General features: G+C 45.9%; 1 protein-coding gene across 2 annotated transcripts in view; it reads right to left on the bottom strand.

Moving 5' to 3' along the window:
- Window positions 1–12,462, bottom strand: part of SORCS2 (sortilin related VPS10 domain containing receptor 2) — an 808,645-nt gene that overhangs the window by 110,006 nt on the left and 686,177 nt on the right. For both annotated transcript variants that reach the window (XM_026648060.1, XM_026648061.1), the window contains exons 7-8: window positions 11,300–11,418; window positions 3,651–3,740 (exon numbers count right to left, since the gene is read on the bottom strand). In XM_026648060.1, the coding sequence (XP_026503845.1) occupies window positions 3,651–3,740; window positions 11,300–11,418 (209 nt within the window). The remainder of the gene's footprint in view (window positions 1–3,650; window positions 3,741–11,299; window positions 11,419–12,462) is intronic.

Below are 12,462 nucleotides of genomic sequence, written 5' to 3'. Positions count from 1 at the left end.
CTTCCATGCAACAATAAAACTAACACAGCTGACAGAAAATCACTTCATATGCTTAGAGTTTTTTGTTAACCTATTCTGATTACTAATGGGTCTTACAGGCCACAGGGACATGCTGGCCCCCGCTTCCCGCAGCTCCCATTGGCTGGGAACGAAGAACCACGGCCACTGGGAGCTGCGGGTGGCCGTGCCTGCGGATGGTCAATGTAAATAAACTGTTTCGCGGCCCGCAAGCCACAGTTTGCCCACCACTGCACTACACAGACTCACTTTCCCAGCCTACCACACTCTCTGGTTTGCCCACAATTCTCCTTTTTATGTAGGGAACCACTCTGCTCTGTGACACGCATAGGGCTGCAGAGCCCACCTGAGAGAAGACCCTCTGATGACTCACTCGATTCACCTGAAAAGCAGAAACATAATGTATGTTTACATTACAGCAGCTATAGCAACACAGCTACGGCGCTGCCACTGGCGTGCTGTAGTGTAGCTGCTTCCTACAGCAATGAAAAGGGGTTTTTCTGAGGCAGTTAATCCACCTCTTTGAGAGGCGGTCGCTAAATCGATGGAAGAAGAGCTCTGTATAAGTTTGAAAGCCTGTCTCTCTCACCAACGGAAGTTGGTTCAATAAAAGATATTACCTCACCCACCTTGTCTCTCTAAACTCCTGCGGCCAACACAGCTACAGCAACACTACATACTTTTCCAGCTAACACAGCCTTTGTGTTCCTAACTAAGTTATTGAATCTACCCAAATGAAACAATTAGCATCTAATTTATTTATTCAGCCAAGCCTGGACAATCCAGGACAAAGGACTCAGCATCTAGCACCAAGGTGGGCAAACTACGTGGCCCGCGGGACCCTCCTGCACGGTCCCTGAGCTCCTGGCCTGGGAGGCTACCCCGGCCCCTCCCTTGTTGTTCCCCCTCCCCCGTAGCCTCAGCTCGCTCTGCCACCGGCGCAATGCTCTGGGCGGCAGGGCTACGAGCTTCTGGGGCAGCGCAGCTTCAGAGCCCAGCCTGAACTGGTGCTCTGTGCTGCACGGTGTCGACAGCGTGGCTGGCTCCAGCTGGGTGGTGTGGCTGTAGTGCCGCCAGCCACTGGTGCTCCAGGCAGCGTGGTAAGGGGGCAGGGGTTGGATAGAGGGCAGAGGAGTTCAGGGTAGTGGTCAGGGGGTGGGGGTGTGGATAGGGGTCGGGGCAGTCAGAGGGCAGGGAACAGGGGGGTTGAATGGGGGCAGGAGTCCCCAGGGGGCAGTCAGGAAGGAGGGGGGGTTGGATGGGGTGGCGGGGGGCAGTCAGGGGCAGTGGTTCCCAGGGCAGTCAGGGGACAGGGAGAAGGGGTGGTTGGATGGGGCAGGTGTCCCGGGGGGGCCGTCAGGAATGAGAGGAGGGGTTGGATGGGGCGGCGGGGGGCAGTCAGGGGCAGGGGTTCTGGGGGGGTGGGTGATAGAGGGGGCCGGGCGACGAAATGTTAAGACACATTTTATTTGAATGGGCCCAGGGTCCAAGTGATCCAGGTAGTCCTGTCCTCATCATTATTTATCACTTTGACAATCTTTGTATCATTTTCAAAAAGATTTTATCAGCAATAATTTTATATTTACTTCAAGCCCATTGATTAAAATAACAAATAGCTTCTGGTCTAGTACCAATCCCTGCAGAACCCCACTACAAACGCCCTCTGTGAATGTTTCTGCTTTAACAACTACTTTTGAGATCTATCAGCCAGTTCTTAATCCATTTAACATGAGCTTTATTGATATTGTACTTTGATGTTTTTTAAACAGAATGTCGTACAGTACCAAGTCGAATGCCTAACAAAAATCTAAATGTGCTACATCTATGCAGTTACTTTTAGCAACTAAACTTGCAAACTCATCAAAAATGAAATAAGGTTCAACAAAAGAGTGACAAACATCTTTTGGAGCTAAGGATCTTCACTGTGCGTCTGTTTTATTACAATCCACTTTCATGCATTAAAGAAGTCTGTTTCCTGAAATCTTTAAATATATTAAATTTCCTGGAAGCTGATAGAATAATGTTTCACACTTGTCTAGGACCATTTATCCAAAGACTGCAGAACAATTTACAAACACTAATTGGTTAGGCTCACAACACCCTGTTAGGTCGGTATATATTATAGAGGACAGCAATATATACATTGAGGGGCCACAGGGCTGGTCATGTTCACAAAGCAGCAAACTAGATCTGATAGTGGAGACCCAGCTCCAACGGTGAAGGTTCCAGCACAGGCTTTGAGGGGTAAGAGGAAGAGGCTCCCTGTGCTTTCTTCCCCACCATGTACACCTGCCTGTATTCAAATCCTAGTCTGTCAATCAGCATAACTAAAAATGAAAAATAAACACAAGCACAAAGAAATAAAAACAATCAACCAAAGGCTTTGACTGACGCGCTGAGACACTGCAATGTTTCTTGAATTATATAGCAAACCGTGAAGTTTATTTGAGAAATATCATTTCTGTCAACACTCTCACACTCATTTCTTTCATGTGAAATAAGGCTTAAACTCCGTGACTCTGCAAATGATATAGTTCCCTTTGATTTTTTGCATGTTTAGAAATTTATATTCTTTCTCCTGTTGTTTTCCTAATTACATGTTCACCCAAGAGACCACAAAGGCTACTTGGGACGCTATTCTGAACACTCAAATAAATATTATGTGGATGGGTTTGATATATTTATTTGGCCCTGGCTATGACTTTTTTTTAAAAACAGCTATACCCAGAGGAGAAGAAGGGGTTTCCAGCTTCTTATTCAAACAGTATCTTTATTAGTTGCTATGCTTTATATTTAAAATTAAAAAACTACAGGGCACTGCCATATTAAAAAAACTTGGAAGAAAAAGAATCATTCAAATTATTTTTTGCTTTAAAATGAAAGAAAGAAGGAAATTCCATACAGGTTAAACAGTAAGGTAGTGACCGAAACAGCCAGAAAATTCAGACATAAAACCTGTCACTCTTGTATTTAACAAGTCATTCTGCTCAGGGATTGCAGAAGCCTTCCAGCTAGCCATAAATATATGGAGCATACTGTGTGTACTGCAAAGCCTCAATCACATCAGATAGACTGTATGCAAATAATATATGCCTGTATTTTATTACCAGTGTGCTATGCAAATTCAGAAAGCCTTGTCCTTACAAAAATATGTCAGAGTGCAGGAATTCCTCAATTAGCTTCGCCAACCTTGTCACTCTGATGGGACTAGGGAATATCTTTGGATTCTCTGGTGACAGAAAACACACATCAGCTAGTAAAATTCTCTTATACTTCCATTCGTGTTGCTAGCAGAAAGACACCATATGACATTAAACTGTAATTGATTCTTGAAAGATTACTCACTATCACTGCATTACCATTGTATCATTGAAAGTTATTGTGATAACAGATAAATAAGTTAGCCTCTGCTCTTCAGTCCTCTGAGTTACAATGAAAGCCTCTATACTTCAAGGATGCATATTAAGGCAACAAAACAAAAACACACCTCAGGAAGAATTCAGAAATCCTTATGGAAGCAAAAATAAGCAAAATAGTGAGGATTAATAGGCACAGAAGAAGCCTACTCCTGGTCAAAAGGGGAATGAAAACAAAAAAGATAGTGGAAAGAAAAATAAGTTGTGCGCACTTACCTTTGGCAATGCGTATTTTGGTAGCTTCATCTGTATGAAGTCATTTCGACGGTAAGAGACATAATATTTAGTCCGATTTGCTGATGTTGTCTATGCAAAGAAACAAAGGGAATACCAGGATTACTTTGGCACTAAACCCAATCATCCATAAAGGCACAAATAGATTTTTTGTCACAATTTAAACATACATGCAATATTAGTACTGTATTGTATTCATTTCTATCATTTCCACTATCACAGTATCTGGACATTCCTATAGTACTGGTACTGCAGACTACCGATTAAAGACCAGGCAGAGTTTACTCTCAGCTGATAGGAGTGGGTAGCATGTAGCTATGTCACCCCAGGAACAGACAACAGTCACCAACAATCATAATTTCCTCCCTTGTTCTGGAGAAAGAAGTAATCTGCTACAGGTATAGACTTCTCCTCCTCTGGTGCACCAGCCAGCAGAGGAGAAATCTTTACCAGTAGCAGATTACCCACAGTCCGTCTCCCCACTAGTGTCTCACTCTGTGGGCAGCTCATGCTTCTGCCCTCACAACCTGCTGCATGGACACAGTGGGCAAGAGACTTTCATCCTACAGAGGCAGAGGAGGATATAAACTGACAGTGAATACTAGTATCTTTTAAAACTTGTTTGTAATGTTGTTACAGCCCTGTTGATCCCAGGATATGAGAGATGAGAAGCTGGATATGAGTCAGCAGTGTGCCCTCGTTGCCAAGAAGGCCAACGGCATATTGGGCTGTATTAGTAGGAGCATTGCCAGCAGATCGAGGGAAGTGATTATTACCCTCTATTTGGCACTGGTGAGGCCACACCTGGAGTATAGTGTCCAGTTTTAGTCCCCCCCACTACAGAAGGGGTGTGGACAAATTGGAGAGAGTCCAGCGGAGGGCAATGAAAATGAGTAGGGGGCTGGGGCACATGACTTACAAGAAGAGTCTGAGGGAACTGGAGTTTTTAGTCTGCAGAAGAGAAGAGTGAGGGGGGATTTGATAGCAGCCTTCAACTACCAGAAGGGGGGTTCCAAAGAGAATGGAGCTCGGCTGTTCTCAGTGGTGGCAGATGACAGAACAAGGAGCAATGGTATCAAGTTACAGTGGGGGAGGTATAGGTTGGATATTAGGAAACACTATTTCACTAGGAGGGTGGTGAAGCACTGGAATGGGTTACCTAGGGAGGTGGTGGAATCTCCATCCTTAGAAGTTTTTAAGGCCCAGCTTGACAAAGCCCTGGCTGGGATGATTTAGTTGGTGTTGGTCCTGCTTTGAGCAGGGGATTGGACTAGATGACCTCCTGAGGTCTCTTCCAACCCTAATATTCTATGATTCTATGAAAGTACAAGCACTCAAGCTTCACAGTGCTCTTCTTTAGGTCTGGGGAAGGTAACCAGAGTGTCTGAGCTAAATACTAGATGGAAGCATTAGGGGTCCACACAATTCTCCTGTAGGAGACCACTTAAAATGAAGTAGGCAATTAAGGGTTAGCAGTGGGGTAACAAGCTAAAAATCCAGTGTGTCTGTTGAGTCCATGATTTTTGGTGTCTAGCAGAGTTATTAATTTAATTTTCCAGGCTCGCCTTTTGAAATTGTTGTGCACGTTTCCTTCGAGGATGAGGACTGAGAGGTCAGATGTGGAGTGATCACTTTGTAAAAAAAAAAGTGTTCGCCACAGGTGATAGGATGCTTTTGTCTTTTATAATTTTTCTGTGGGAGTTCATTTGAGAGCACAGTGATTGACTGGTTTCACCCACACAGTTGGGGCATTCGATGCACTGGGTGAAGCATACCACATGTTGTGATAGGTATGTGGAGGATCCAGGAATCTTGAAAGGTGTGTTTTCGGAGATATTGATCATCATAGGAGTGGAGATATGTCTGCAGGTTTTGCATCTGTTGTTCTGGAAGGGTCTGGTGCCACTTTGAGTTGGTGTGTCCTGGTCTGTGGGGAACTTGCTTTCCACAATGAGCTTAGCAGGTTGTTTGAAGGTCAGAAGAGTGGGTTCAGGAAAGATTTTTTTCAGGATGTTGTTCCCGTCCAATATGTGTTGAACTGTTCGATGATATTGTATGGGTTCCACTGTGACCCCTACAAAATCATGGACTCAGAGACAATGGTTTTATCTCTCGTTACAAGCATTTGTAGCACACCGTACTGCCTGCTAATCTCTAATTGCCTACTTTATTTTAAGTGGTCTCCTACAGCACGTGTGAACCCCTTATGCTTAATTATCTGTTCCAACTTGTATTTAGCTCAGACACTCAGGTTACCTTCCCCAGACTAGAAGAGGAGCTCTGTGAAGCCTGAAAGCTTGTATCTTCCACCAACAGAAACTGGTCCAATAAAAGATACTACCTCACCTACCTTGGCTGTCTTTTAATACTGCTATTACAGCACTATTCAAACAGAACACAAGAGGCTGAATAAATCATAATGTAAGGTTTATATAAAGCATTCTGAATCCCTATATCAGACAAGCATTTTCTAGCTATAATCATTCATTTTCTGGCACAAGTCTCCCAGAAGTGCCATGGTGGGTAACTGTATGACATTTAACCTATTGGTGCAGTGGTGATTTTGAAAATAGGTTAACGGTATCCTATAAGCCCAATTCTAGCTTCATCTACATGGTGACACTCCTTTTGGTTTGAATATAGACCTTTCACCTGTGTAGCGGAGGGCATAATTGGGCCCCATGTAAACAATCCAGTAGCCCTGCAAAGATTTCCACCGAATAGAAAACAAAGCACAAGCAGTTAGTGAATGGAAAATTAGCATGGAGATGTTCTCCATTACCACCTTTCTCCCCTGATGTCATACCAGACATATTGGTATTTGCAAGCCTTGCTTTTCCTTGCAGTTGTTAGAATAACAACAGATGTGTTTTTTTCAAAGTAGCAACATATTTGTATTAAGTACTGATGGATTAAAACAACCAGGTGACAGGGTGTTCCCTATTGTACCTCACTGTCATGGATTTAGGGCCAGTTCCTTCACTGGGGTAAATTGGCACATTTCCACTGAAGTCAATGGTGCTCCATCAAATTATGCTAGCAGATAATCCGGCCCTTAATAAATAATATTTCACATTTTCCAAAACACTTCTCTGCACCACTGGCTTCTCCCCCTAGGTAATAGCAATTCAGCCACTGACTCTAGATTTATCAAAATGTATTGCTTTATAAATTAACAGCAACAGACTGATTTAAAAAAAAGTAAAATTAAAATATACAATTTTTTTCTCTGGTTTATTACAGTGCAAAGAAAAGCCATTTTGTAGGTCAGCAGAACTAACAGCCTAAACTTTGTGCCTTTAGTTAGAAGATATACCTAGCATCCCCATCCATGTCATTGCTCCTTTTCTTCTGCATTGAGACAGGTGGGATCATGCATCTAGAGGAGGCTGGGATCCCTTATTAAGTCCAACCCCATGCATTGAACAATTATTCAGGTCCTTCTTTCCCCCTTTCCAAGCTTTATCCCCTCCTTTTATAGGGGGGGGATACCCTGAATCAAAACAATAAAGTTACCCATCTGACAAAGCCACTTCCATTGTGGCAGGGAAAAGGTTTTTAAGGCAGCTTTCCTATTTCTCAGAAAATATGTGGCAATTTCTACTCCAAGCTCTCAAACGAAGCTTGATTAATACAGAAGAAAATCTTTGTTGTCATAGTAGAAGCTGGCTTAAAAGGCGAATGTGCAGTGAACCCCTCTGGCCTCAGTCTTCTCTACCTCAGCTGTCTCAGAAAAGGCATCCCCCAGAGCATAGGGAGGGGTGATGGATAAAATCATCACAATGTGGTGGTTAAATGGAAGGCAGCTACTAAGGCAATGTAATTCCCAAAGGAACGCCTTCATCCCATTCATAGAAGAGCCACAGAAAAGCTAAGTTTTAATGTATTGTTCAAAATAAACTTTTAGGATGAAATGCTGGGGATTTTACTCAGACAAAACACCTATTTAAATCAGCTGGAGTTTGCCATCGTTTAAACTAATTGAGGACCTTGGGATTCGGCCCTAGAGCATCACATACTTAATTACGTGTTTAAAAAAAGGAATTGGTTCAAAAAACAAACTATGCTGAAACATGCAAATTTGACCTTTGCCTGGTAAAAATAGAACTGATGCATGACTGCAGATCTCGCTTCCTGAATAGTTTAAATGTAACAACGAACAGAACTGTGGCCATTTTTACACTTCTTTCCTGTCCATCTCCTTTTTTGTAGCATAACAAACGTGAAGCCTTTCAGAATGTGAGTTGTTAACTGGGAGATAAAACCAACCCCCTTCCATTTTTATTTATTTTTGTTAAACACCAGTCTTATTCATCATATTAAACAGTAAATACAGATATCCTGGTCTTTCAAGTGAAATCAGGTCCTCGTGGCAGGTGTGGAATTACTGCAGGGAAACAAAGCTGGAGGTACATCTGATACTGCCTAGTCCAAGTAATTAGAGTGGAGTGACAGCTTTTCCTCATTACACAAAAGCTGCTTCTTCGACGGTGCCAGTATGACAACAGCTTTATGTTCTGTGCTTTACAACTGCAATATTATCAGGGTATTTGGTGCTCTGGGAGACATCCATTTGGTTTCCTCTCCCAGTATTAGTCCCTAACTCCATGGAAGCTGGAAGTGTAAGAAGGAATGGTTCCCATCCTGAAGAACTAACATTCTAGGGCCATGTCTACACTAGGGGTGTTTTACAGTGATCCAGTGAATGAAAGACACTATATCAATGAGATTTACTGCAAATACTCTGAAAGGAAACACTGAAACGATGTATTCCTCCCATGGAATAAGTGCACTTCACTTCCATTACCATCAATAAGGGCCAATTCACCGGGAGATGAGAATACACTATTTATTGTATAACTTTGTTGGTAGTGGTTTTCTGTTACCTTTCTGTATGCTATGGGTGGGTTTCATAGGCGTGCGCAACCCATTTCATTAGGGTGTGCACCCAGGGAGCCCCGCCCTAGCCCCGCCCCTGCTATGCCCTAGCCCCGCCCCCACCCTGTCCCCATCCACTCCCTCCTACTTCCCGCCCCCTGACTTCCTCCCTCAGAACCCTCAACCCCCCCCTACTCCTTGTCCCTGACTACCCCCTCCTGGGACTCCTGCCCCTAACTGCCCCCCAGGACCCCACCCCCTACCTAAGCCTCCCTGCTCCTTGTCCCCTGACTGCCCCCCTAGGACTCTACCTGTCCCCTGACTGCCCCGACCCTTATCCACACCCCTGCCCCCAGACAGACCCCCAGAACTCCCACGCCTATCCAACTGCTCCCCACCCCCTGACAGGACCCCCAGAACTCCCGACCCATACAAACCCCCCTGCTCCCTGCCTCCCCCAACCCCTCTCCACACCCCTGCAGAGCTGTCCCAACCATAGGACGGATCGGGGCAACTGCCCTGGACCCCGTGCTTTGGGGGGCCTTGTGCTTCAGGGGGACACAGAGTCCAGGGCAGCCTGGGGGCTTAGCGGGAAGCCTGGCACCAGCGAGCAACCCGGCCCCAGCATGCCCCACCCCTTCCCCCAAATCCCCACCACTGAGCAACGCTGGGAGCCGGTGCGGTGGAGCAGAGCGGGCTGGGGCCAGGTGACTTGCTGCTGCCAGCGCCAGACCCCCCGCTAACCCCCTAGGCTGCCCTGGACTCCTTGTCCCCCTGAAGAATATCCTGAGGCTCTCTCTGCCCGCAGCTCCCTCCCCATCCCTGCAGGGGAGGCGCGGTCAGGCAGCTCTGGCACCGCCCCCCGCCAGCTCCCATTGGCCGGGGTTCCTGGCCAATGGGCTGGGAACCAGGTCAGCGCTGGGACGGGGGGAGGGAGGCAGCGTACAGAGTTGCCTTGCCTCTGCCGAGACTCTCCCCTGCACACAGGGACGCTGGGGAGGGGGGAGCTGTCCCCGAGGTGAGAGCACCCCACCCCCCGGCCCAACCCATCCTGCTCCCTGTCCCCTGACTGCCCCCCGCCACTTCCAACCTCCCTTCCCCCAACCATGAGGGAGGCTCCTAGCAGCGTCTGGCTCAGCGCGGCGCCATACATGCTGCCCTGCGGGAGCACATAGCCCCGCCCCCCCACAGCTCTGCCTGCCCTGCATTAGGGTGTGCCCAGGCACACCCGGCACACCCCCTGCGCACGCCTATGGTGGGTTTCCAGTTCATTCCTCTGTGCTGTGCCTGCCCATGTCTGGCATCAGATCAGAACAATACTGCCTACAAATATGTACTGTCCTAGAATAACACAGATGCTTGAAGAGAAAACTACCTATGTCTTGCAGAACACAGCAGTCTGGAAGTACACATGGACAGAAACACTTCTCACCATCTACTAACTGTGAAATGAATTTTAAAATGCGCCTGGTGGGAGCCACCTTTGAGCAAAATGACCGCCACCAATGCGCAGCTTGGGCTGGGAAATGCCAATTTTAATTCAAAATTTCATTTCCAATTGCATTTCTCGTAGTTGGTTTGTGGTGATAAGTATTTCCTATCATGTGCACCTGCAGATCGTTGTGCTCAGCAACATGGATGACAGCTTCTTTGTCTCTGTACCAGTGTACACAATTCCTCTGCAAGAAACAGGCCACAAGGGAAGAAAGCTGTGGAAAAGCCAATTTAATGTACCCCAAGGCTGTGGAGCAGAGAGATCTCCTCTAATATCACTTAGAAAAACCAATATTGCTTTCCTGTAGGAGACAAAGCTTGCAGCAAGAAGACTACATCAAACTGGGGCTAAATTGTGGCATTTTACCATAGGACTGAGTAGGGAGCAACGCATAGAAACACTACCCTATGGGGAACTCGGAGATGGCTTGGGAGAAATCCTTCTCCAATAGCCTGCAGTAGGACTGCAAAGGCTGCTCCATCCTTTGGGATAATGTTGGCTGATCCCTCTAGGATTGCTGGCCTGCAGCTGGGCCAGACTCGTGTTATCTTCTGCTGCGCCAAACTCACACATGGGGCAGCTGGTAGGGGGCAGATGACCCGCTGCCATATTGCTGCTTCCCAGACCCTGTGGCTGCTGGCTGGATGAAAGGGCCACAATGTAACTTGGAGCAATCTAAAGTCTGGTCTAAATTGCACCACTGGAGTGGTTCTAAAGAGACACAAGGGTCACTCCATCAGCTGAGGACTGGCCACAGTGGTATTTGCTCCAGGGCCATTCCCAACATGCTCGCTACGTAAGCAGTTGGGGAGCAAAAAGCCGGCTTTACAGCATCTAAGGATTCCCTTGGCTAGCACGCAGGCAGCTTTTTGCCTCCTCTGTGCTGTCAAAGCAGTGAAAAGAAACCAGAACAGAGCCTGAGGATTTGACCCAAAATGCTAAATACTGCCTAATTTATAGTAGCGTTAACAGGAATTTGGACCATATAGTCCAACCTGAATCTTGACAAATCTAGTTACATCTAAATCAAATGATAAATCAAAATCTAAGGGGGTATAAGCAGCTGGTTTGCTCTGGGTCAAAAATGTGTCATCTTTCATAAGACTGGTATGGAATGCCTTGTTGTATGTGAAGATTCTTAATCCATCTCTATACAGCAATAGGTTTCTTTGTTTTCTTATGCTACTGTTTTGCTGTATGGATTGTATTTCTCAATTTTAGTTTAACATTGGCTTGTGTCTGCAGTAAGTGACATTACCTGGAGGAATATGTAGTCATCCTGCACAGTCAAGGAATCCCGGTCGATGCTGCCAGCAAACTGGACTGTCGGTGTTTTATCAGAGCAATTCTGAATCTGACAGGTGATGTAGCGATAACCTGAGGGCAGGGGGAGAAATGTGTTACAGGGTTTTCAAAGACAGAGAAGCAAATATCTTGACATTCTGTTTGTGTGGGGGAAGCGTCACATTAATCAGTATAGTCAGGTATAAAATAATTACACCTAACCCTCACGCAGAAACCTTTTAATCTCCAAAGTGCTAGATGCGTATTAACTACTGAATCCTCACTTCACTCCTCAGAGGTAAGAAGGTATTAGCCTCATTTCATGGTCAGAAAAACTGAGGCCCAGAAAGATTAAGGAATAGATGATGAGTGGCCCTTGTGGAGGTGTTCAAGAGAGGGGGCTTGCCTGACCTGCACAAGGGCCCCTCACATGGCCAGATCACTCATTTACAGCAGTGGAGATCTGGTGTCCTGTAGTTGAAATCCAGGAGTTCCCCTCATGTAAAACTCGGGGAGAAGAGAATCAAGCCCATAGAATTTAAGAGAGAATACACAGATCCCTGTTATGGAATTTTAAAGGTTGGTTTCAAAGTTCTGCAGACATGTTATAATTCTCTATTAAATGCTTTAGGATTTTCCTCGCAGGTTAAAATGTCTATGCGAAGGGTAAATGGCCTGCCTATGCCAATTAGCACCAGTTGAGGCTTTGGCCGACAATATTTGCAGCCCCTGTCACGAGCACTGCTCCACTCCTCCTCCTCCACTGAGTAAGTCATCCAGGATGGGGTGCAGAGCAGGACTGGTGCATCAGGGAAAGCAATCTGCTCCCACCTAATGGATGGAGCAAAGTTCTCCCACCTACTTTGTACACCAAGCTGTTATGGAACAGAACTTCTCTTACGGTGGAGCCTTGCATGCTCCTGTCCCACTATAGAGCTCTGTGTACAGCACACAGTCAGTCCAGCCCTAACTAACTTGCCCAAGCCCATGAAGGAAATTCCTATCTCCCAAACCTGAGATAAGAACACTACACATCACCTCACTTCTGTCTCAGTCTGAATGAGCAAAGCTTTAGCACTCATGTGTTTCATTATTCCTGCAAGAAACTTACCTCCCATGACCCCATTTGTCATGATT

This window comes from Terrapene carolina, unplaced genomic scaffold (genome assembly GCF_002925995.2).
Source record: "Terrapene carolina triunguis isolate 2854851 unplaced genomic scaffold, T_m_triunguis-2.0 Scaffold66, whole genome shotgun sequence".
Taxonomy (NCBI): domain Eukaryota; kingdom Metazoa; phylum Chordata; order Testudines; family Emydidae; genus Terrapene; species Terrapene triunguis.
This window is presented reverse-complemented; position numbering and strand designations above follow the sequence as displayed.